This window comes from Verticillium alfalfae, genomic scaffold (assembly GCF_000150825.1).
Source record: "Verticillium alfalfae VaMs.102 supercont1.11 genomic scaffold, whole genome shotgun sequence".
In the NCBI taxonomy this organism is placed as follows: domain Eukaryota; kingdom Fungi; phylum Ascomycota; class Sordariomycetes; order Glomerellales; family Plectosphaerellaceae; genus Verticillium; species Verticillium alfalfae.
In genome coordinates, this window is record NW_003315028.1 from 148,894 (window position 1) to 173,473 (window position 24,580).

The following is a 24,580-nucleotide window of genomic DNA, read 5'->3' on the forward strand; positions in this document are numbered from 1 at the left end:
GCCCTGGCCGCCTGACAGCGTGAGGGGGAACGGATCAGTGCTGAACACGCTTCGTGTGGTGCCGCCCGGAACGACATTGCGGGCGCGTTGGTGATAGGCAGCGGACTTTGGATTCTCAGCCTTGTATTGTTCGACCAGGGCATGCAACCTCTGGTCAAGGCTCTCGCCCGTAGGCGTTTTGTTATCGACGGAAGAGCCCATGATGCCGAAGTGCGTCGTGGTGCCACGAATGACGACGGATGCACCGAGGAGAGAAATGATTCGGGATCATAGCGAAAATCTAGGGGATTTGGCGCCATACTTCATGCACTTGACATCGGCGAGGCTGTCGTCGGAGGGGCCTCTGATGGGCGACCCCGCCCGATTCGGGAAGGACTGGTCTCGGGCCGGTCTCTGGCTTTCGGCTGGGGTGGGATGAAGTGTACCTCCAGGTATGTTAGTGGGCGGCAGTATACTTTCCAAACGGCCTCGCATAGAAGGGAAAATAAAAAGAAAGGAAATCGGATCAACGAGGGCAAACCCAAATGAAAGGGCATGGGCTGGCTGTCTGGCATGATCTAGTAGAAAGAGTACTTGCCTTGGGTAAGGTACCCTACCTCCCTACCTACCCGGATGAGGGCTTTCCTGATGTCCCTCAAGCGCCAGGCAGGCGGGCCCTGGCGGCCACTGCAACAATTTTAGCTTGACGAATGTCGAGTCACGTCTCGCCTGGAGCAGAGTCTGGGGTAGCGACGTCAACGACTCATCTGACCTCACCACCAGGGTCAGGAACCTCACCAAGGAAAGTAACCTCACCAAAGGTACCCCGACTGACACATCTCTCGCGACCGTATCAATCGCGACCATCAACCCGTCCTTGTACAGTCCTCTGCCATCCCTCGAATCTCCTCTCGAGACAGACAAACACCAGCTGTGCTTGCAACGTGCCTGCGGTCACCCCTCTGCAGCCTCCGTACACACGCGCGACGGCAAAGCGAGCGTCTGATTGCCAACCAACGCGACACCTGTGATCGGCCAGCGCGGCGCACCGTCTCCGCCTGCCGTCAGACGAAGGAGGACTGACTATACAACACTGCAATTCACCCGGCTGTCTCATTATGAAACATCTTCGATCCGGTCTTCCCACCTACCCTCGCTATTCTCTTACCCCGCGATCACGAGAACCCTCAGGCGCAGGCCCGTGAATGAGCCACAAATGTCCGGCCCGAAAACGAAGCACGACGAATTAGTAGTAAGTCATGACGCCCCCCCTCCGAGGTCCTTGCATTCTCTGACGAGGAATCGAAATCAGGAGGAGTTCGCCTCCCTACTCGATGAGTCTCTCATCATCGCCATCACAACTGACCATGACCTGGACGATCCTGCCCAGTATGAGGCGGCGCGCGATATCCTGAAAACACTCGCATCGGACGTCGTCCTCGAAGAAGCGACAGGCTTCAACGCGAGTGGCGTGGCCAACGCCTTTGGAGCCCTAGACGATGCCCACGACGCCCGAGACAGCTCGGCGCAGTCGCACGACTCGGCCTCACACCATCGCGACAGTGATTCCTGCACCACGGCCATCACGAGCCCGGCTCTCGAGCCAGGTGATGGACCGTCTCCTCGGATCACCGCCTTTGAGGGCCAGTCTGACGATTTTCAGATTCGCCAGCTTCAGGATATGTTTGCCGACCTCAAGACCCACGACATCCAGCTCGCCTTTAAGAAATCACACGGCGACTTCTTCACTGCTATGGACAGTTTGCTCAACACCCAGTATCTTGAATCGACGGGTGAGCGGAAGAAGGGAATTGATGGATTTTTCCAACCTGAAGGTACTACTTCTTCGAGCAAGAAGAAGAGGAAGAAGAAGCAGCGCAAGGGAGGCTCGTCTGCGACCGGATCGTCCACAAATACCGAGCCCAGCTCCCCTACGGAAAGAGAAGGTGACAGCACATGTGAGGATCCCTACCTCTCTCATACCAGACATCCACTCACGCCACAGCACAGATCTTGAAGACATCTTATTCATCGCAGAGAAACTTGACTTGCCCTACGACGAAGCAGCCCACGTCTTCCGCCTCCAAGGCTACTCCCGCGAGCGGACAATCATCGACTATCTAGACAGTTACATCCAACAAGGCGTCCGCGCTACGAGCGACGCCAGCCGCGCCCGCGTGACAGAGCTCTCCAACCTCTACCGCAGCATCCCGGAAAAGTACATGCCGCCACTGATCGGCATCGCAGGAGACGTCGACCAGTGGGTGGACGAGCTGGCCGCCCTCCTCAACACCTACTTTGCGCACCTCGGCCCCCAACGACTGGCCGTCGATTACAAGCTGACGCCGCTCGTCGGCGCCGAGATAGAAAGCTTCATCCCGGCCACGGGCTCCAAGGCCCACAAACGCGGCGCCTCCTCCGCCATGCCGCCCCCGCCCCCGCCCATCCCGCAGTCCAGCCAGCCCTTGACCTACCAGGACGCCATCCACGCCGCGAGCGCCCACGCCGCGGCGCGCTCGCACTCGTACACCGCTGCCGCCGCCAGCTTCAAGAAAGGCGGCTCGAACCCGCTCTACCGCCAGGCGGCGGCCTACTACGCCGAGCGCGGCCGCGCGCAGGCCCAGACGTACGCCCAGGCGCGCAGCGTCGCCGCTGACATGCTCGTGACGGACAACAGCTCGCGCAAGGTTATCGACTTGCACGGCGTCGAGGTCGCCGACGGCGTGCGCATCGCGCGCGAGCGCGCCTGGGCCTGGTGGCAGGGGCTCGGCGAATACCGTGACCTCGAGGCGCGCGACGGCTTCACCGTCATTACGGGGCTCGGCCGCCACAGCGCCGGCGGCGTCTCGCGCATGCGTCAGAGCGTAGCTGCTGCCCTGATAGAGGACGGGTGGAAGGTGTCGGTCGAGACGGGACGCTTCCGGATCACCGGTCGACGCCGGGCTATGTGATGGTGATAGGAAGTAGTGCGCGAAGTTTTCTGTTCGCTTTGTGGAACGGCCACATGGATAAGCATGATGTTGGCACAGTCGTGGCGGATTGAATAGACTCGGCTTTTTGCACCCACATACTTCGTCGCCCAAGGTTGCGGCGTATGTCCCAACTCGCGGTGTAGCGAATGCAAGTTAATCGACATTTGTCACAATACACCCATGATGCTGCAGATGGAAACTTGTTTAAAAGCTTGCCAAGGCTGGTGCAGTAGTATTCGGCTCCGTTCGCACGTCCTGCGCATGACAGTAACGCGAACAATGGGTTTTAGCTGCCCTCGCAGCAGGCCTGGCCGATTTCCCACAATCTTTGACATAAGCGGTATCACTCTGTCCAAGCCCAGATTCTGCATCGCCGCGCCAGCAGAAGTCTCGCAAGCCGGTCCTATTACGTTCAGCCGTTGAAGACCCTGGCCCCAGCACCTACCGGACGTTGAGACCGCCGGGAAGACGGGAGTCTCGTGAATCCTCGGTTATGGACTCTTTGACACGGGTTTCAATGATTAGCTGAGATGAACGAAGACTTCTGTGCATTTAAGCTTCGGACGGGCGTCATGCGGCTGGTAAAGCCTCAAAGCCAGCTTCAAACCTTTGAGACAACTGACGCAGGGGTTCCTGGGCTGGGGTTCTCGCTTTCTCGATGCTTCGCAAGAACAAGAGATAAGACGTCTGCAAGGGGATATGATCGAGCGGCAGTTTTCCTATTCAAGCGGGCCTGAAACCTATTATCAAGGCCGAGCGACAGCATGGAAAGGCTCAGAAGGTGTTGACATACATGAGTCTCCCTGAAACGGCTACAATTGTAGCCTCTCTAAATCGCCTCTCGTGTCTTGAGTTATCCGAGCTTTCCGGTCTGCTGAACCTGCTCAAATTCTGAAGCCACTGGCCAGCGAAGTAGGCCGCGGTGGGTCTATGTTCCTACCTCATAGTACATCGCACGGAGAGACATCAGCCAAGACTAAGGCTCCAACTATTGAGGCGATGGATTAAGCGGTGGTACGCTGTTAGTGATGGGACTTCTTAGAGAATCACTACGTATTGCATTTCTTATTGGGCAGATGGACCTCCAGTGTCTGACAGGCTGAGATCTTATCACTTGGAGGACTGTGAGCCCGGAAAACCCCCTACCAGTCAGCAAATCCCCCATTGTCGGGCAGTCTGTAATAAGCATACCATACGTCGGGACGTCCCAGCTGAGCGTATACTTCAAATGGTGCTAATCCTACTGTTCATCCAATCATTGCTCCTGGGCTCACCCACCCAGCTCCCAAGAGACCGACGTTACCGTGCCGCAGCGCATCGCCATCAACTCCTGGGAAGAACTCATGCCTGGCAAGCCTGGCATCCCGTGATCCGAGACGAGCATCTAGATTGTAACCCTCCCCTGCATCTTGCCGCGTCAGGGCCTGGAGGCGACGCCGCAGCTCCACAGCTGAAGCATCCTCGAACGCGGGGTCCTCTGCAAAGACATAGTCCATCGTTTCGGCGTTAAAAGCACTCAGTCTGTGTCGGGTACAACGCTTCAGATCCTCCCGGGCGGTGTCGAGCTCTTTGGCGTAGGAACATGGATAGACAACCCAGCTCCATTTGTCGCGGTAAGTCTCCTTCGAGTGATAGATTCTACTAGTCCTCCTTGCCCTGAGGGTCCTGCTCCGGGCTGAACTGCGATCATGAGGCCATCCAAGACTGGCGAATATACGGGTGTGGGTGCAATCGTTGTTGTGGCGATGTCAAGAGACTGGCGAGAGGCCAGTGAGGTTGATTCTGACTGGAACTTGGTGACTACGAATAAGATTCACCGCCGGAGGTAATGCATGCTGTTGAAATATGTCCGATGAGCGGTTGGGGCAGACGTGCACGAAGTGTCACTGATTGTGGAACCCAGGGGCCATAACGTTGGATTGCATCATGTAAGGCACGCTCGTGAGCTGGCCTCAATCATCAACGGTCCTTGACAGGTAAAGGGCTCAAAGTGTCGGTCTTGATGGACGCTTCGGTCTTCGCTTGTTACAAGACCGTGAAATGATCCATAGGCTGGGTAGGCTTGTGGCGGGCAAGATGTTCCACACCACAAGGCTGGATTGACAACGGTCAAGCCTGGAATTTTGCTGTGCTTGCGCGCCTAGGCAACTAGAACCTCCCAATTGCATACAAGCGCCATCTAACCCCCAAAACAATAGTGTGCTGTGCTGTGCATGACCAGCTCAGTCGGGTATAGCGACGAACTTGTCTGGGCACTGGCGGCATCTTATCGACAGTTCTGGCACGCGTCCCATCTCTTGGCCGTTTGCTGGAGATTCGAGTCCTTCCTCATCTCACCCACCCCTGGGCCCTAAGGTCACAGCAACGTCCATGTGGCTATTGGCTATGGCACAGCGATCGGACCACGGTTCTCATGCCGTGCGGCCAATGACCAGGGTCTGGCCCTTGGACAGGGCCTGGATTTCTCGTGTTGGTGGCCGGCATCGAGACCGAATAGGAAGGCGACTGGACAGACCCCGCCAAACCCATGTCACCTACACGGTATCCCCAGCGATATCATGCGAAGCGATAAGTTGCGGCGTCGGTTCACACATGAGGTAGGCATTTCTAAGAAGGTCGTTCACACTGAGGGGGCCTGCAGATTCGGATAGCTCCCGAGTCAGGGGGTTGGAGGTCGGTTCACCGGCAGTATAAAGACGAGATGTCTTCGACGTGGGATCGACATGTAGCACCGGCCGAGAGCTTCAGTCAAGTGGACCACTCCTGTTCGTTGCACGCGCTTCCAGTCCGTCCAAATGCAGTCCAAGTTTCTCTGGATCGCCGCGGCTTCGGCCGCCACGGCCGCGGCTCAGGTGCCCGCCCGTCTCTGCGGTACGGCCCAGCCGACCATGGACGACCTCGTTATCGCCGCCGGCCTCGCCGCCGAGGGGAAAGACAACCGCAGGGGGCTTCACCCAGAGGACCCAATCGTCGTGCCGACTCTGTTCCACGTCCTTGCCATCAACGAGACTGTTGCAGGAGGCTATCTTACCGTAAGGATCGATATGGGTGCCCGCACGAGTCGAGCACAGTAAGACATGTAATACTGACATCCGCACAGGAGAAGTCGCTCCAGGACCAGCTCGACGTGATGAACGCTGACTTTGGCCCTTCCAATGTCATTTTCAACCTCACCGCCACCACGCGTACCGTCAACCGCCGCTGGGCCCAGGATCTCGACGAGATCCCCATGAGACGCGCCTTGCGCCAGGGCGGCCAGGAGACTCTCAACATCTACTTCATGCCCTACGTCAGCGGCTATCTCGGTTACTGCACGTTCCCCAACTTCTGGGACGCTGGGTCTGATGAGTTCATCTACGACGGATGTGCCGTCCTGTCTGACTCCCTCCCTGGAGGTTCTCTGGCGCGTTACAACCTCGGCCGCACTGCCACGCATGAGATTGGCCACTGGTTCGACCTCTTCCACACCTTCTCCGGCGGCTGCGGTTGCGTCGGTGACATGATCCACGATACCCCTGCCATGCTCAACGCTACTGGCGGCTGCCCCGTTGGCAAGGACACTTGCCCTGACCGCCCGGGTCTGGACCCCATCCACAACTACATGGATTACTCCGATGAGTATGCTTACCTTTGCCCGTTCTTTCTGACGTCTACTAATGGTTGCAAGCGCGTGTATGAATGAGTTCACTCCTGGCCAAAAGTAAGATGCCCTGCCTTCATAAGGACTGCCACGTCTTGAGCCTATGCTGACATGCCGACCCATAGCTTCCGCATGCGCAGCGCCTGGTACAACATCCGTACCAAATAGATTCTGGACTAGGCAGACCGTTATTTGCATATTGTCGAACTAATGTGGATTGGCCTTCAGAAATAACATGTAAATGAGAGGTGCGGCGAGTTTAGTCAGAGCCTCTTCAGTGTAATTGTGCTTCGAAACCGACAAACAGGCCTTCTTTTCAAAAGAAAACGGCACGTGTATATAGAATTGACGATTGATGAGGCATATCAACATGTAGGCTTGGTGGATGGTGACCACTACTCTCGAGGTGTGTCGTTGTGGTTGGATCATGAAACAAATAGAAGCACTGCATCGACTCAAACTACAACATGTGCGTTGCAGAGTTCCGATATGTATATGTGGTTGTGTTCTTTGGGGTTTCATCAATCTCATAACAGAATCTCTCTGCTCAGGGAGAGTGTTTTGTGACAGTGTTTAGGGAGAATCGCTTGTTGGTTCCAGAGGTAGAACTAAGTGATTGAGCATTTACCCGCGTCGACATGACTTAAGGCTTAAAGCTGTACTCGCGCCAGTCTTCTGTGATTGTCGTCCAGGGGGGTGTATGTCAACGATCGCCACAAGATGACTGCTGGGCGGGGTATGCTGTACCTTGTCTAAATGAGCCTTGAGGAGTATGACAACATACTTCTCATGACTTATGTACATGTCCCAGCGACAAAATCTGCCCAGCCTGTAGGGCGAATCATTGGACGACAATCCACATCTTTGTCAAGTTGCCGGAGGACTTGCCTCCGATTCGTGAACAGCAGAATAGTTCATTGGGGAGATTCAAGCTCTGCTCTTACGCGAAAATAATCTATTCGAGCTTCTCTGTCAAGTCAAAAGATGAAGATGCAGGAGCGCGAGGAGACAGATGCACTGCAAGTCACGAGATCAGCAGGCGGGCTGAACGCTATTGAACCATGCAGCTGCCACCGCGAATCTTCCAGCCGGGAGGCGCCTATGAGTGGCGGGTTCTATACGCGGCCGCCACTCCCAGGCGCTGGGCGCATCTGGGGCCGTTTCGTGGCTGCGGAGACGGTTCGTCCGACTCCAAATGGGCATTTTTACAAGCGAACCGCTTTGAAGTTCATGATACTGGGTGAGACTTCCTAGGTTTGATGAAGGTCTAGCTAAGTTAAGCCGTGTAACAAATGCATTCGCAAAGAGACAGCCGCCACCGACGACGTTCTGTGTCACGAGACGTTCCTAGGAGTTAACTTGGCTAGGTACGTAGGGGCGGGCGAGGAGTTAGGTCGGTGAATATAAAAAGGGCTCTGTTCCCCTTGAAAACTGTATTATACATCATTCAGGCCAGCTACAGCATCAACACCATATTCACATCCAAAGAAAGCATCAGCAAACTCAAAATGAGGACATCAGCTATCTTCTCTGTTCTGGCCATGGCTGCCATATCCTGCGCCCACATCATTCCGGAAGACGCTAACACGAACCTCCTGGACAGTAAGTGGTTCTTATTTCTGGTTTTGGACTTGCAGTCTTATCATTCTGTACAGAGAGACAATGCAGTGGTGCTGCCGTCACTGCGTGCCAGAATGCCTGCCGCAACATCGCGATCAACGCTTGCACAAGCTGCAACGGCAACCCAAGCTGTCATTCCGCATGCGAAAGCGCCCGCCGGAGGCAGTGCAGCCAATGCTGCTCCAACAGCTGCAGGACCTGCTGAGCTGTTCACAGCCTGTTGATGAATGCTGAAAGAGGTTGAGTTATGGGCGCCATGCGATGCCATCGCACAGCAGAAGGGATGCGATTGTGGGGATAATTTCTGCTGATTCAACTCCATTTCTTGGGATATGTCACACTCATATGTTGTCGGCAGACGCTGTTCAAACTTCTCAGTGATAGTAGTAGATGGCATTGCTGGAGCAGCTGCTCAACTGAATGCATACTCGTTCGTCCAGGTTCAAGCACTCCTCAAGGAATCAGGTTTTAGCACTTGGGAAGTTTCACTACACCGAGCACGTGATATCCGTGAACAGCCTGTACGACTGAGCCAGCTACATACCTGAAATTCGATCGGCCAGGCAAGCAAAATGGCCAAATCAACTCACATGTGTAACGACCACTAGATCATTGTACTAAGATTTGCACCTTGGCCACAAAGTGCGTAGCCGATAAGTATAAGCAGCGACTCACACCACGAATTGTGAAAACAGTCTTTCTGAACAGGAGGACCGTACCAAAATTTTCGTGAGCAGTGTTGTATTGATGTTCTCGACCATCAAGCTGAAGATGGTAGGATGGACCAGGAACCACAAGACCAGGGTGGTTGCACCAGTATGTCACACAGACAAATTAGCCATGGAGTCGTGGCTTACCACCAATTCTTTTTTCAACGTCGTTTCGTATTTCAATACTTCTGGCCTAGAGCTAATTTCTGTACGGACTCCGAATGTAAGAGCCAACAAACAGCTCGCACTCTCCAAGCCATACTTCGCGCTCATTCACCTTCATGCTTACCCAACGTACGCGGTATAGTCGTACGTCGGACGTGGTGATGGCGATGTCGCACATGTTGTCCTCGGACCAATTTCATTGGAGTCCGGGATGAAGGACAAACCCGTCTGAAGTCAGTTAACCTCGTGCGCTTTACGCGCTTTAGCCGCCTGAAGAGGATCCAGTCTCCTGTACAACCACTTGTCCGTTTTCGACCACCCTCAAATATGAGATAGTCAGCGAAACTGTCTTTGACTTCGCCTTGCAAATTCCAGGCTCGACAACTCCCCTAGCTTCCGTGGAAGTAGACGCCAAATGCGCCAAGCGCGTCTACGTTTCCGCAGGCAAGCCAAGCATCAAAATGATCCCGTACGGTGCGTCAAGGACACTACCTCAAAGTGTATTGGCCGTCATGGCGTGCGGCCTACAATCTATTTCTTCTCTATTGGCAGCCATCAAGTGCTTCATAGTCTCAGGTACATTTTTTATAGAATACCAGTTGCCCATATTTTTGCACCAACAGAACTCCATGATTCCAAGATGTCACATATCGACGGTGATGTCTCATCATTCACCAGGACGGACAGCTCAGACAAAGTCTTAAAAATGGGATCCATGTCGTGCAAGACCGAAAAATACCGAGCCCAGCTCAGGTGCCGCGTCCCCCACCTACCGGGCCGCCGCTCGCCAACAATGAGCCGAGCCTCAAGCCTTCTGCCCAGCAACCTGCCGCCCGCACCTCTCCCAGACATCCAGCCCCGTCAGGACAGAGGTACACAGCATGACGGTCCCAATGGTGCCGGGCTCGCTCGAGACCCACCCAACAGCCGACCCAGGGATCAGAAGATCCAGCGAATCCGCCGCCATGCGCCGCAGCAAAGCCCTCGCCTTCTTCCGCACGCCAGCGCGGTGCGCCTTCCGCGCCGCGACACCCTTGCGCAGCCTCTCCCGCTCGTCCTTCCAGTCCTCGGCCCCCTCGGGCGCCGGCGCGGGGCCCGGGCACCGGCTCGCCGACGAGATTAGCAATCTTGACGGCGCCGGAGAGCACGCCGCAGGCGAGGGCGCAGAACCAGAAGCGCTGGGCCTCGACGTTGATGGTGGCGGCACGGGCCTCGCCGAAGAGGGCGGCGCCGGGGACGCCGAGCATGTCGGGCAGGGTAATGGTCTCGAGGAGGCTGAAGACGCCCATGAGGGACGAGGCGATGATGTCGAGGTGGACAGCGAGGGGCTGAGGGTCGGCGACGGCGCGGGCGACGAGCGCGTAGGCTGTGGAGAAGGAGCGGGCAAAGTTGAAGGTGCGCATGGCGCGGCGCGTGATGTTGACCTGGGCCTTGAGCGGGTCGAGGGTCAGGGCGGTGAGGCGCGGGGAGGGCGGGGCGCCGGCGGTGAAGATGGGGTAGAGGGCTGGGAGGAGGAGGGGGTAGGCGAGGAATATCTGGAAGATGGCCTGGACACCGCGGAGGAGACGTTCGAGTCCGACTATTGATGGTCAGTCATGGCTTTTGAAGATGAGGGGCCAAGATTGAGGGGCTATGATGGAAAGTGTTGCAACGTCCCAACGATAATATCTCGTGGTGAAAAAACATGAGGCCACTCGATCTATGCCATCTTCGCTTTCGCTGTATGAAGTATGAAAGCACACTCACATATGTCGGTCCCGAAGCAGATGAACTGCTCGATCACATGTGACACCATGTCTACGGCGGATGGGGCCAGTGCCACGTGCGATGAAGGTGCTTAGGCGTTGGGCGATGAGGGATGCAAAGTGTCGGCCGAGACCACTAGATCAGTCATAAGTATATCTAAAGATGACGGGAGGATAAATGTCAAATTGAGGCTGGCAATAACGGTGAGGTAGGCTACAAGGGCTCGCCTCGTGTTGTTGTTTGAGGTTAGCCTTGAGCTCCTGTTTTCCCAGCCATTCGCCCAATCGGAATGGTTGGGGTGGATGGGCGTCAAGGGCAGATGATAAGCACCCCGGCACCAGGATACGATGATGGGATATACGTTACAACAAGGTACTCAGAGAGGCATATATCAAACCATCTGGAATGCTGCCAAGAGTGCCAGTCGAGTGGTGAGTGGTCTTCGAGGACCAGGGCCAAAATCTCGGGACTGCGAGGCGTCATTCGGACCAAAGCCTAGAATTATCAAGGAGCCCTGACAGAACGCTAGAACGAATTCTCTTGTTACAACAAACGAACACCACAGCTTTAAAGTCTACCAAACTAGGTACGGAACACATATGTACAAGCCCTTGGGCTGCCGATACCAGCCTCCATTTTTCATACTAAGGCACCCTTTACTGGCCGGGAGCGACCAACTTGCCCTGCGCGCGCGCAGTCGGCTCCCAACCACCAGCCAGCGCGTTGCCGCCGTTCTGCGCGGCGTACTCCGCCATCCTCGCCTCGAGCTCGGGACGGAAGTGACGAATCAGGCCCTGCAGCGGCCAAGCGAAAGCCTCACCCAGAGCTGTGTCACTGTTAGTATGCATGTGATGAAAATCTACGTGAAGAAAGGAACGTACCGCAAATAGTGTGACCCTCGACCTGCTTGGTCAGCTCCTGGAGCATGTCAATTTCCCGCGGGCGGCCTTGGCCCTTCTCGAAACGCTTCATGATCTGATCGGTCCACTTGCTGCCCTCGCGGCAGGGTGTGCACTGGCCGCAGGACTCGTGTGCGTAGAAGTGGGACAGGCGGCTGATGGCGCGGACGACATCGGTGCTCTTGTCCATGACGATGACGGCAGCAGTGCCGAGACCCGACTGGCTGTCCTTGAGGGCGTCAAAGTCCATCAGCTGGTTGTCGCAAACATCCTTGGGCAGAATGGGCGTCGAGGAGCCACCGGGAATGACGGCAAGCAGGTTGTCCCAGCCGCCACGAACACCGCCGCAGTGCTTCTCGATGAGCTCACGCAGAGGGATGGACATCTCCTCCTCGACAGTGACGGGGTTGTTGACGTGGCCAGAAATGCAGAAAAGCTTAGTGCCCTGGTTACGCTCGCGGCCGAAACCAGCAAACCAGTTGCCACCGCGACGACAGATCGTTGGCGCGACAGCAATGGTCTCGACATTGGCGACGGTGGAAGGGCAGCCGAAGAGACCGACGGCGGCAGGGAAGGGAGGCTTGAGACGAGGCTTGCCAGGCTTGCCCTCGAGGGACTCGATGAGGGAGGTCTCCTCACCGCAGACGTAGGCACCGGCACCACGGTGGACGTAGACGTCAAAGTCGTATCCAGATCCGCACGCATTCTTGCCGATCAGCCCGTCCTTGTACGCTTCGTTGATGGCAGTCTGGAGGACAGCAGCCTCGTGGTAGAACTCGCCGCGGATATAAATGTAGGCGGCGGTGGCGTTCATGGCACGGCCGGCGACGAGGCATCCCTCGATGAGCTTGTGGGGGTCCTTTCGCATAATCTCGCGGTCCTTGCAGGTTCCGGGCTCTCCCTCATCGGCGTTGACGACCAGGTATCGGGGCTTGGTGTCCTTGTCCCAGTCCTTGAAGTTCATGAACGACTACCACTGTCAGCACGCGTCGTTATACAAGAGCACATCACAGTCGCCACCTACCCATTTCAGGCCAGAGGGGAAACCAGCACCACCACGTCCTCGCAGGCCGGATGCCTTGACTTCGCTGATGATCCACTCGTGTCCCTTGGCGAGAATCTCCTTCGTCTTGTGCCAGTCACCCATCTTCTTCGCGGACGCAAGCGTCGGCGGCAGGCGGCCGTTGAGGTTCTGGAAAATACGGTCGCTGTCCTTGAGACCGCCGTAGCTGCTACGGACGGTGGCGTAGTTGCGAGCCATGTTGGCCGCGGTCGCGGGTAACCGCTGTGATGTCGACATCGTGTCGCGGGAGCGCGGGGTCCGTGAATTTGAGTGTCAGTTTTGTCGTCAGGCCTGAGCTCGCGATCGAATTGCCCGGGTGGCGTTGACGAATTGAGGGTCCCGGCAGGGAGGGGCGTCGATGAAGGGTCGGATTTGAGGTTGTCCTGGAGCTTGCGAGGTTTCGGCAACCTCCAGATGATCTTGATGACGCCTGGATTTTGGGGCATTATGATTGGGCAATGGGCCGGTGTTTGCACGTGACCTGGATGCTGCTTACCTCATTGAACCTTTCCAAAGCCCCTGGTTGGCAAGGTTGGGTCGTGATCCATTCCAGCATCGCGAGATGGTCTGAAAGTGGTCCAAGCTTCCTTCCAGCGATGCGGGATACCATCTAGGGCAACCTCGTTGCGAGTGCAACAAGAGGGGAGTATGGAGCTCTAGTACTTCTCACGTTCCATACTACCGAATTGCGATAACATCACGGGTTTGTTTCGCCATGTCTTCTACCACCAGCAAGCGTCGCTCGATCATTCCCCCCGTCTCCAGCTCAGGGCCCCAAGCTCCTCTCAATGCGTCTTCCTCCTCCAAGATCTCCGACAATAGCATATTGACCGGCAGCCACTCGATCACAGTTCAGTCCGAAACGATCATCCATCCGCGAGCCAAGCTAGAGTCAATGAGCGGGAGCATCTACGTCGGAAGAAGGTGCATCATCCACGAGCGTACACATATCGGCCTCAGCGACGGCGACGAGGGCAGCGGAGGGGTAACATTGGGGGACTACGTCACCGTTGAGGTCGGCACGGTGATCGAGGCCGGCGGTACAGATATTGGCGACGGCACTGTGGTCGGCGTCCGATCTCGAATCGGCAGTGGTGCCGTCATTGGCAAAGTATACCGCCCGAAGCATTACACGCGATTGATACGGGCTAATCCCCTCCAGAACTGCACCATCACACCACAGACGGTGATCAGGGCCGGCGAGAAGATCCCAGACTTCACAGTGGTGTTTTCAAACGGGCGCCGCCGAACAGACAAGCGGGATGTCGTCGATCTGAAGCACAGGGCGCAGGCAAAGCAGGTCGATGTATTGCGGAAACTGATTCCGACGAACCCTCTGCGACGTCAAGCGGCAGCTGAGTAGCAACCGCAACTGCCGTCGGAAACGAGAACAGAAGTTTGATCTTACTTGCCCTATTTCCAGCCTCATGATACCCAAATACACATAAATCACAAGGACCTCGAGATGTACCAACGTCCAGTTGGCTTTTGTGTTTCCCATAAAACCACTAAGCAGTCTCCTTTGTTGGTGGCAAGAAGACCTGCCTATCATGCATAGTCGACGGATCAACTGCATCGTAAGCGCCTGCACATGGCACATCCCTTTCACCCATTACGCACGCACCATTGGCTCGGCCACAACAAGGCACACCATCAGGCAGACTGGCATGCTTCACGTGGTTTGTATGCAGCCTGATCTCCTTCCGAAGTGAGCCCGACACCTCGCACTGCGCTCCTTTTGCTTCTCGCTTCTCTCTGTCTCCATCCACTGTGCTCAATCAATCCTGTCAGACTAAGGATGGCCCAACATGGCCGAAGTATTCGGCATCGTCTCCGCCGGCGTGGGCATCATGGCTTTCATAGGCCAGGTGTCTGCTACTCTTGAAAAGGTGAACGATGCTCATCAGTTTGTCAAGGGCAAGGCTGCTGAAGAGATCGCGTCTTTGCAAACGCAGCTCCACCTCCTCCAGATCATGCTGCAGACCTTGCAACCAGGAGACGACAATGACATGGATGTTCTTTTGACGGGCTATCACTGGCATCAGTTCAACACTATACAAACATCCTTGAGCAAACTCTCTACAAAGCTGCACGAAAGACTTGAGTCCTCTTCATCGCTTCGCCGCCCAAGTTGGAGACTAGTCAGCAATAAGGCCGATCGACAACTGCGGGAAGAGATAACAAGTGCAAGCCTGAAGATTCAGGCCTTGATTCAGGTCATTCTTTTGCACGCGTAAGTAGTTGTAAAAGAATGCAGTCGGACGGCGTAACTCATTGGGTGCTTCAGTGTTGTTAGGCCCCGCCAACTTCCACCCAAGCCTGGCATCGAAGTCCATGAATTGCCGCCAGTCAAGGTTCCGATAGAAGATCTCTGCATCACCGATACTATAGCTGACAACATGTTACTTGTTCAATCCTCGATCGAGCAAGCTAGGTCTGAAACAGTCATTATGAACAAGACTGTGGAAAAGGTTGAAACAACATGCGAGCCCAACACTTTCACCTCGAGAACGACCAGCTTTATTGGACAACCGCGTCGAAACGATGTCTACACTTGCAGCAATCCAGGGTGCTGCTGTAAATGTCATATTACAGCAAAGATCCAGAGGAGGTTCTGGGCGTTCGAATACACACCTCTGTCAATTTATCTCAGCGACTGCGACGATAACCTGTGCAACTCTCGGAGGGTGCGTCTGGGATTTCGGGTAGCCTTTTCACAGTATGGCATTCCATTTGCTGTATCGATTGGATTTGAGGCCATCTCAGAGGCAGGGATGCGCACATTGCAGCCTACGCTCCGGACCCAGCAGATTGTCAAGTATACTTCGCCGGGCTTTCAGATATTGTGGCTAGCGATACAAAATTTCGTTACTGTTGACCAAGCTAAAGAGCAACTTTCGGACTTCTTCCAACGAGAACCCACGGCGAGAAATCACGTCGATCCGTCGGGCAAAGGTTACCTCGAGGTACAAGTCTCTCACCAATTGTGGTACTCGGCTCATATTATTGACTTCGGCACAGGCCATGGTCAAACTGTTTTCGGGAAGTTCTTTCCGGATAGATTATCTTGATCTCGCGAAGTTCATTGCGAACAGCCTTGGTTGTCAACACAATGCAGATCCAGAGTATGTCCCTTTCGATGACAAGAGAATGGGTAAAATGCTGACACTAAAACATTGTTCTGGGTATCTGTGCAGAAATGCGAGATCACGAGGGACGTGATTGCCTCGTACAGCTTCTGCTTGAATGTGGCTATGATCCAAGCAATGTTGCCTGGCAATCTCTAAAATTTATTCCGCATGGCTGTGCGAACGACAAACTGAAAGACCCATTTTTGATCGGCTTTTGGTCCACACTGATTGCAAACAGTCCCGGTTAGCTTCAAGGCCGCTTCACCACAAACAAGTTTATGCGATTGCTGATCAGCTTCACTTCAGGACTTGTTTTGCCAGGACTTCTCGAAGCTATATTGCATAAGTCCATTGCAGAAACAACAGTCTGGATCCACAGGACGCCTTGTTTGGAGGCTTGCGCAACTCCCCTAGGTCAAACTCCTCTACACCTCGCCGTCGTCGACGATCAGATCCTGGACCTGATTTTGAACAGTGGACATAATGTTGATGTTATGGACAGCTTCGGCGACACCCCCCTTGCCTACGCCATCAGGTTGGGACGGTGGTATCCAATATCGCGACTGTTGACTTATGGTGCCAGTCTTCCGATGGGCAGCCTTGGATCGAGTTTCTCAGAACTGATGTCCTCCTACGGGGACATCGATATTGTGTCCAGCGCCCTGGCTCTAATTCAAAAGCTCCGTGGAGCTGATGTCGCACAGAGTGTCATTGGGGGATTGGTACATGCAGGTTTTATTGTTAATGAGTCACGCCGCTCTAAAAATTACCAGGAGATCTACGACATGCTCATGGGACGGTGGACAAGTTCTTCGATCATCAAGTATGAGGTCAGAGGCAGAAGCATCATGCATGTAGTTTCAACGGTGCAGGAAGCACGGAATCTTGTCCAAAGAGGCTTCAACAGATTCGATTTGGCTAGCTCTTACGGGCACTTGGCCATTCATGAGCATGCTTACCAGGACCGGGACTCTCTCGTTGAGTTCTGTATCGAGCATGGATCAAACTTGGAGCACAAGGATAAGTACGGGCTCAATGCTTTCTCATCCGCCTTCTCGAGACTGAGGTTTAGTTGGAAGGGCCACAAAGCTTCATGCATGCTTTCATCCAGACGCATTTTACGCGCCGGCACCAACGTCAGAAAAGGAGGCAGGTGCAAATGCGTCTGCACATCCGCAGATATCGGCTGTTCATCTGCCGAGAAACGGATTCATGCGGATATCGTAGGGCCGCGCGATTATCATTGCCCATCGTGGATTACCACTCTGCAATACCAGTCTCTCCTAGGCGACTTTCAGGGCGTTCAATCAAGTCGCACGGCATTACTTGGTGTGATAAGAAGACTTGAATTCGATGCCTTGCGCATGACACATGCCTGCCGATGTTGCAGAAACGGATCCTACCAGGTACTCAAGGACACTCACATTGACGAAACCCCTGTTGAGCAATCGCACCTTTTACATCGTCTCGACAGCAGCATGATGAATCTTCGTGCGAGACCTCTATCGACTTTGCAACGCGAATTTCTGCTTCGCTTTAAGCAATCTCCGGCAGCTCGTTTACACAAAAGCAGCAGACGTCTCAGACCAGCGAATTGGCAGGTAAGCAAACAAAGTCTCATCAACGTATTGACCTTTGCTACCAAGACTGTTAGCCTCGCCGTGATTGGATTGTAGATTCCGTCCATGATGAGATCAAACTTGTGCACCCCGCTCTACCTCCGTTACCAGAAGCTTTCGCGCAAAGTCTAACTTGCGATTTGGCGATCTATGTTGCGTCCCTGGAGCGGCAATGGAACGAGCTTCAGGGTCAGCCATCGGATCTCTTCCCCAAGGGCTGGTATGCAAGACGGATCAGGTGGCTTGTCGAGGTCATGCGGGTGTTTGAGGTCAGTGTCGAAGAAGCGGCCCGGACACTTTGTCTGGGAGAAGCACGCATATCCCCCTCGCCCTTCAGATACAACGTGAGCACTCAACATGAGCGAGACATATGGGCGGCCCACTTTGTCTCTTCTGTTAGTGAGGCTGTATCCGACGCAGATGACAGCGACAGTGGTGTCGAAGATTGGGAGAGCCGTGGCTCAACAAACTGATGATGCATGGCCTACTTGGAAAGCAGCAGGGGTTTAGTGTACTGAAGACTTCGGAGATACTTGCGTCCGTCCAGCAATGAAACGAGACGTGTCATACACAAGGTCGTGGATGAATCGGGATGCTCAGGGGCCAGACTCTGAGTCGATGCCACATAGCGAACGGGCCACACTGGCAAGGGTTCCCAGGCTCGCCGAAGAACCGTTTAAATTCAAGCCAGCCTTACCGACCTGGATGGAGACTTTATTCGAGGGTGCGCCATCAATCTGATACGAGCAAATCACCCCATTCACGGAAGGAACTCGCCAAGGTCCTTCCGGCGCCGCCTTCTGTCCTCCACCGTCGAAGAAAAATGTATTCTCCATGCCAGATCTCACCTCTTTCAGTGCAGCTTTTTACAGAAAGCTCCCAATGACCACGACAAGGACTTTTCTCCCGATCCGACTCTGGCAGTCAAGATGCACATCGCCCTGCTCCATTTCCTGCTGGTCCCCACACTCGCGATCGCAGCCCTAAACGCCACGCCGATCCCCCGCGTCTTCCTCTTCGCCCTGGTAGCCCACCAGGCATGGCTCACGACGCAGACCATCGAGGCCGCCAGGCTCGGCACGGCCGCCGGCTTCCCATCGCTGGACACGCACGTCGCCGACATTGCCATCAAGGTTGCCATCCTCGTCACTCTTCACATGGGCGTCGTCCTCTTCCTCGAGCGCATTGTCCTGCCTAAGCGCGACACGTGGGCCGGTCAGGTCAAGGAGGGCTACAAGATGGTCTTCAACGGCAGGCGCATCGGCACCACCCGCCTAGCGCCCCAGGTTCCCATCCTTGAAAGCGAAGCCATGACCCTCGTGACGCGAAAAGATGACGAGGTCTTGCTCCAGCGCCAGCAGCGGCCGCAGGGAGGCAGCTTTCACGACCGCGTGGGGCACCGTCCGCCGCGAACCCCGGCTCCGCTTCGTCCTTCGTCGCCTTTCCCTCGCGCTCCTCCTCGCGCTCCTCGAGTTCGGCATCAAGCCGCCGCTGCTGCGCCTCTATCTTCCCACGACATACGATGACTTTGCCCCCGCGAAGGAAGTCTTCTTCCGCCGTCTTCTCCTTCCCGGCCGTGGTCCGATGCCTGACGCCCACGAGGTAGCTGTGAGACTGTGGATGACGTTCGAGACGACGTGGGCGGCCTACTCCTTTTACACAACGTGGCACTCCCTTGCTTCGGCAGCAGCGGTCGCCGCGGGCCTCGACCGCCCGCACGAGTGGCCGCCGCTGTTCGGGGACATCAGGCAGGCGTACTCGCTGCGGCGCTACTGGGTCAAATTCTTCGATCGCCTGATCTACCGAACCATGTCGGGGTACGCAAAGTTCGCGGGCCGCTGGGTCGGGCTTTGCGACGCCGCGGGGAAGGCCAAGACGACCTGGAGCCGGTGGGCGTTGAACGGGATGGTGTTCATGCTGAGCGGCGTATTTCACGCCTGGGCGGCCAAGTGGCAGGGCTACAGATGCGGGTTCTGGGAGGAGATATGGTGGTGGTCTGCGAATTTTGTGGTCGTCTTGGGGGAGACGGTTGTTTTGGACGGTCTGCGGAGAATCGTCCCGCGATGGTACCATCAGATGGCCGAGGGGAGGACAGCCAGGATTGCCGGAGGGTTCTGGGTGTGTCTTTTCATCTTTTGGGCGTCGCCGAAATATCTTTACCCTGTCATGATATGCGACGCGTAGTCAACAAGTGGAATAATCCAGGATGCACTCAGTCAATTGCTCCTCAACAGTCTCAGTGATGTTGATGTAAGTTTACAAGTACGCTTGACGTTCCGATATGCTTGCACGCAATTAGCTCCGGAAAAATCGGCTCAAGATCGCAACGGGGTAGCAGCGGCCAGAGCGGAGACGAGGCTCGAGTCAGGCACTAGCGGGGCCGGCATTCGTGCCGCTCGCTATTGGAGATGCTGAAGCTGGCGGTGATGCCGAACGATAAGCGCGAAGGGTTCTGGGGCATGGGTGGATTTTCGTTAACAAAGGTGGCTAAGATGAGCGGCTGCTGGGTGTGTCGCGGAGGGGATCCTCGCCGCCTTGAGTCCGAGAGAAAGCTCACGAAGAGGAAGGGGTTCCTCCGTTGCTTGCCCTCCTGAAATCGGACATTCTTGGCCACGGCGTACCTTCCTTGACATACGCCAAGACGAGCCTTGAGTTCTTGGGTTCTTGGGATCGTGGAGAGATTTCTGGGCATCCTTGACCTACCATAGGCACCAGGTAGGGAAGGGTGGGAGGGTCAAGATGCGGGGATGATGGTCACGCTTTGTTCTGTCGAGCTCATGAGGACCATTTTGTTATCTCATGAGTATGTAATAAGATCTCGAGGAGGAGCCTCGCGTAGATGGACTGACTCTTTGTAAGACATCTCTGTCGATATAATGCCGATGCCACGAGAACAGAGCCCTCCAAGTAAGGTTGCGGGAGGCTTTTGCTCAACAGGGGAGTTACAGCGACGTTAGTGGACCCCATTTGCTGATACGGTGATGCCACGCCTAAAACAGCAGGTGGCAGCCCCCCCGCATACGCTAACGACTTGGACCAACAGGGGCCGATCTGCTAATAAGCGGCAAACCGCCAATGCCACTGACGTAACTCCAGCCTGTCGTCCCCCGCACCTTAGCAAAACACCAATGGAAACCCAAGCGAGCCCAAGACTGCTCCTCCAAGGCTGCAACGTCACTTTTCACCACCATCAAACCCTGCCTCCCTGAATGCGGTCTTAGGGCCTCCAGCTCGCAGAGTCCACGCGAATGACTCGATATCACCGCTATCGGCGTGGTCAATTGGCCCTTGACCCAGCAGCCTGGCAGGTCTAGACACGCGTGTAGACAAGATCCTACAATGCAACCTGGTCATCACGCGATAGGAGCTTCTTCGCATCTCCGACCACTCCCCCAAGCTCCTCCCGCAAATGCCCCTCATCGAGAAGCGATCGGCCGCTTCTGAGTGAACTATTGTCCTGTTTCCGCTTAGTACGACACCCCGTTGTCTGGCACCGTCCAAGATGATGGGCCAATTGCTTGAAAGGGCGCGACGCGGGCGTGCATCAAGCAACCGGGTCAACGACCCTCTTGGAGGGTCTTGGAAGAGGCGACCAATGCAGATGGCCGGGTCATTGGCACCGGCCGGCCATGTGGTAAGACAAGGGCGTCCTCAAAATAAAAGCGATCCCCGAACCATGCTTGAGGAACGAAGTTCGTTCGTCCCACGGTTTTCTCCTCTATCTCTTGCTGCCGATCAGCTTCTTCTTCGATAGCTGAGAGTGTTTTGTCTCTCTTCTGGTTCGTCATGGCTCCTGTCTGGTCGACTGTCCTTGGACCGCTGCTGTTTGCGGCGGTCCAGCCCGCCTTGTCGTCGCCGACATGCAAAGGCGAGCCTCGTCGCGGCGCCGTCGCGTCGGAACTCGACATTTGCAGCAAGATTGGGACCGACTTGCTAAAGGCTGGAGGTAACGCTGTCGATGCTGCTGTCGGCACCACATTCTGTGTCGGCACTGCGGGCATGTACCACAGTGGTATCGGAGGAGGTGGTTTCCTCGTCGTTCGGTCTGAGGAAGGCGAGTACGAGTTTATCGACTTCCGAGAGACCGCCCCGGCTGCTGCGTACGAGGACATGTACGTCGACGATCCGGACCAGAGCATCTACGGAGGTCTTGCCAGGTATGTGCAACTTTGAACTATGATCAGCGCTTGGGAGCTCTCGAGGTGCTAACCATGGTCTCAGTGGTGTTCCAGGTGAACCCAGGGGCCTCGAGTACGTCCACAAGAAGTACGGCGCGCTTGCGTGGAAGGACGTTCTTGCGCCCTCCATCAAGCTGGCCCGCTTCGGCTGGAAAGTCAACGAGGACCTCATCTATTATATGAACGCTGTTGGCGGGACCTTCTTGACCGACGACCCTACCTGGGCCATTGACTTTGCTCCCCACGGCAGGCGCCTCGAGCTTGGCGAAACCATTACTCGCAAGCGGTACGCCAACACTCTCGAGACTCTCGCCGAGGAGGGCGCGGATGCTCTTTACACTGGTGCCATTGCCAATGCCACCATCGCTCATCTCCAGAAGCTCAACGGCACCATGACGTTGGAGGATCTCCAGAACTACACCATTGCCCACCGCCCCACCGCCGAGATCAACTACCGCGGCTTCAAGCTGACCAGCGCCACGGCTCCTTCGGGCGGTATCGTGGTCCTCAGCGCCCTCAATGGTGCCGCGGGCTACGAGGGCTTTGACGATCCTGAGCAGGTCAACCTGACCACCCATCGTCTCGACCAGACAACTCGCTTCGCCTATGGCCAACGCTCGTCCCTTGGTGACCCCGTCTTCGTCGACGGTCTCGCCGAGTTCCAGGAACGCATGATCTCCGCCGAAGTCGGCGCCGAAGTGCGCTCCAAAATCTCCGACACGCAGGCTTTCAACATTTCGTACTACGACCCCTCCGGTCTTGAGTCCCTCGAGACCCCTGGAACCTCTCACATCGTGTCAGCCGACAGTTCCGGCCTCGCCGTCTCCATGACGACGACCATCAACCTTCTCTTCGGCTCGCAGGTCATGATTCCCGAGACGGGCGTCATCATGAACAACGAGATGAACGACTTCTCCATCCCAGGCGTGACGAATGCATTCGGGTACATCCCCAGCCCCGCCAACTTTATCCGCCCCGGCAAGAGACCCCTGAGCTCTATGTCGCCCACCATCATCGAGACGGCCGACGGCAAGCTGTACATGAGCATCGGTGCGGCGGGTGGCAGCCGCATCATCACCTCGACGATCCAGAACATCCACAACGTGCTCGACAAGGGGCTCAACATTCACGACGCCCTGGCGTTCCCGCGCTGGCACGACCAGCTGTCGCCGGAGAGGATCACGTTTGAGTGGGCGTACGACAACAGCACCGTTGCGTTCCTCAAGGGACTGGGTCACAATGTGACGTATGTCCGGCCGGGACAGAGCTCGGCACAGGGACTGCGGTTGTTGACGAACGGGACGTTCGAGGCTTCGGGCGAGCCCAGACAGACCAACTCGGGGGGCTACGCCGTGTAGATGTGTTGGGATGTAAATAGGTTGAAGAGACAATGGTATCTATTTGATCTACTTCGTTTCACTTTGTTCGTGCTTGCTTTTGTGTTCGGCTCTGTGACAAGGTGGAATGTTATGCGCGAGTGGTCTCCTCACATCAGGGGGGAGACAGGTTCATGGCCTCTGACAAGTAGTCATGGACCCCATGAACAGAATTCACCGTGATGAAGTCTTAACCTTTGTGGCGGTCAACATTCCAGCAATGCGATCAAGGTCGCGGTTCCGAGCATGTCAAATGAATTCAGCCAAACGAAGACTCGTAGCTCGTTTGAGCTGTTCCGCTGTCGGGACTCAATCCCATCTACCGTCAACGGCCACCATCGCCCATTGAGGCTACTCCACGGGTAACAAACAATAAACAAAGGTGCTACCATGAAGAGGTCTCGCCATATTTACCTGCATTGTGCTCGCCCGAATCGCATGGCCGTCATGCATGGAGTGGTTAAACATGCGGATCAGCAAAGTACGTCACGATCAGGTTGATGCCGGATATTCACCCCCAAGCAAGCGTCTTCTGGGGAACAGGGTAGCTTGATGACAGGCCTACATTTTGGGGGCCATTGGTACGTCTCAATATCCATTGCAAGGTCTCCTCCGTCCTACCGCCGAGGTATCTGGTTACAGTATTTCGAAATACAAAGGCCCTGTTCCTGTGAAATGAGCCATGTCCCAAACAACCACGTCCTAGTGAAGGCTCCATGGGATGACGGCGTAACGGGCCACCACCAACTCATCGAAACAGCGCAGACAAACCCCGCCTCCCGTAATCGCCGAAAACAGTCTGCTCTACAGAAGCCGCGTTCCCGAGGCATACATTACCAACTTGACCCAGGCGGCGCTGCGACTCCTGACCCTGTCGCTGGTTAAGTCGTTCGCAAAGACGGGAGTCCAGTCGCAGTTATAAACGAAAAGTTGAATCCTGCGTACAGTGCGGGCGAAGGTTTAGAAGTCTCTTCAAACTTTGGGAAGCCGATTCACTCGGGACGCGCGAGGCCACAAACATCTCAAGCCGTCTGCAGCAGCGGGACAAAGTTTATTCATAATCTCGTGTACTTCATTGGCTTGCGCTCTATAACCAGATGTAGTAGATAGGAACAGCATCGCCAAACTCCGCCAGCCAGGAAACGGCTGATGAGACCGGCTAATAATCGTCAACACATCTAGGCCGCCACCGGCTGCACAATATCTCTCTTATCAAAGGTAACCCAGAAGTTGTTTTGCTTGACAAACCAAGCATTGACAATCTCCCAGTCCCGCGACGGATCTTGAAAGTTGATCTGATACAATGGTTAGCTTAGAAACCAATAAGCTCGTCACCGGAGTACTCACCTCGAAGCGTCTCAGCAGACTCGGCACCACCTTGTAAATCTCAAGCAGACTGATGTTCTTGCCGATGCACGTGCGGCTTCTCCATGCCGAACTGGAGCATTGTTGCCTTTCATCTTCCTTGGACCCTCCTGTCCT

General features: G+C 55.4%; 8 protein-coding genes across 8 annotated transcripts; 7 read left to right on the top strand and 1 right to left on the bottom strand.

The window, feature by feature from the left end:
- Positions 1-1,195: 1,195 nt before the first annotated feature.
- Positions 1,196-2,930, top strand: VDBG_07882 (conserved hypothetical protein; the record flags this gene model as incomplete). The annotated part of the gene is made up of 3 exons (XM_003001577.1): positions 1,196-1,231; positions 1,370-1,937; positions 1,990-2,930. The coding sequence occupies 3 exons, from the start codon at positions 1,196-1,198 to the stop codon at positions 2,928-2,930; spliced, it is 1,545 nt and encodes a 514-aa protein (XP_003001623.1).
- A 2,816-nt stretch (positions 2,931-5,746) lies between these two features.
- On the top strand, positions 5,747-6,759 carry VDBG_07883 (metalloprotease; the record flags this gene model as incomplete). The annotated part of the gene is made up of 4 exons (XM_003001578.1): positions 5,747-5,983; positions 6,052-6,569; positions 6,619-6,651; positions 6,717-6,759. 4 exons carry the CDS (start codon positions 5,747-5,749, stop codon positions 6,757-6,759), a joined length of 831 nt encoding a protein of 276 aa, XP_003001624.1.
- A 3,208-nt stretch (positions 6,760-9,967) lies between these two features.
- VDBG_07884 (predicted protein) lies at positions 9,968-10,672 on the top strand (the record flags this gene model as incomplete). Its single annotated transcript, XM_003001579.1, has 1 exon — positions 9,968-10,672. One exon carries the CDS (start codon positions 9,968-9,970, stop codon positions 10,670-10,672), a length of 705 nt encoding a protein of 234 aa, XP_003001625.1.
- Positions 10,673-11,488: 816 nt separating this feature from the next.
- Positions 11,489-13,031, bottom strand: VDBG_07885 (NADH-ubiquinone oxidoreductase 51 kDa subunit; the record flags this gene model as incomplete). Its single annotated transcript, XM_003001580.1, has 3 exons — positions 11,489-11,658; positions 11,714-12,701; positions 12,756-13,031. The coding sequence occupies 3 exons, from the start codon at positions 13,029-13,031 to the stop codon at positions 11,489-11,491; spliced, it is 1,434 nt and encodes a 477-aa protein (XP_003001626.1).
- Positions 13,032-13,383: 352 nt separating this feature from the next.
- VDBG_07886 (conserved hypothetical protein) lies at positions 13,384-14,209 on the top strand (the record flags this gene model as incomplete). The annotated part of the gene is made up of 2 exons (XM_003001581.1): positions 13,384-13,905; positions 13,957-14,209. The coding sequence occupies 2 exons, from the start codon at positions 13,510-13,512 to the stop codon at positions 14,155-14,157; spliced, it is 597 nt and encodes a 198-aa protein (XP_003001627.1).
- Positions 14,210-14,602: 393 nt separating this feature from the next.
- Positions 14,603-17,601, top strand: VDBG_07887 (predicted protein; the record flags this gene model as incomplete). The annotated part of the gene is made up of 4 exons (XM_003001582.1): positions 14,603-15,027; positions 15,082-15,821; positions 15,890-15,919; positions 16,283-17,601. The coding sequence occupies 4 exons, from the start codon at positions 14,603-14,605 to the stop codon at positions 17,599-17,601; spliced, it is 2,514 nt and encodes an 837-aa protein (XP_003001628.1).
- An 872-nt stretch (positions 17,602-18,473) lies between these two features.
- VDBG_07888 (conserved hypothetical protein) lies at positions 18,474-19,879 on the top strand (the record flags this gene model as incomplete). The annotated part of the gene is made up of 3 exons (XM_003001583.1): positions 18,474-19,016; positions 19,087-19,662; positions 19,844-19,879. The coding sequence occupies 3 exons, from the start codon at positions 18,474-18,476 to the stop codon at positions 19,877-19,879; spliced, it is 1,155 nt and encodes a 384-aa protein (XP_003001629.1).
- Positions 19,880-21,330: 1,451 nt separating this feature from the next.
- VDBG_07889 (gamma-glutamyltranspeptidase) lies at positions 21,331-23,080 on the top strand (the record flags this gene model as incomplete). Its single annotated transcript, XM_003001584.1, has 2 exons — positions 21,331-21,701; positions 21,766-23,080. 2 exons carry the CDS (start codon positions 21,331-21,333, stop codon positions 23,078-23,080), a joined length of 1,686 nt encoding a protein of 561 aa, XP_003001630.1.
- Positions 23,081-24,580: the final 1,500 nt, after the last annotated feature.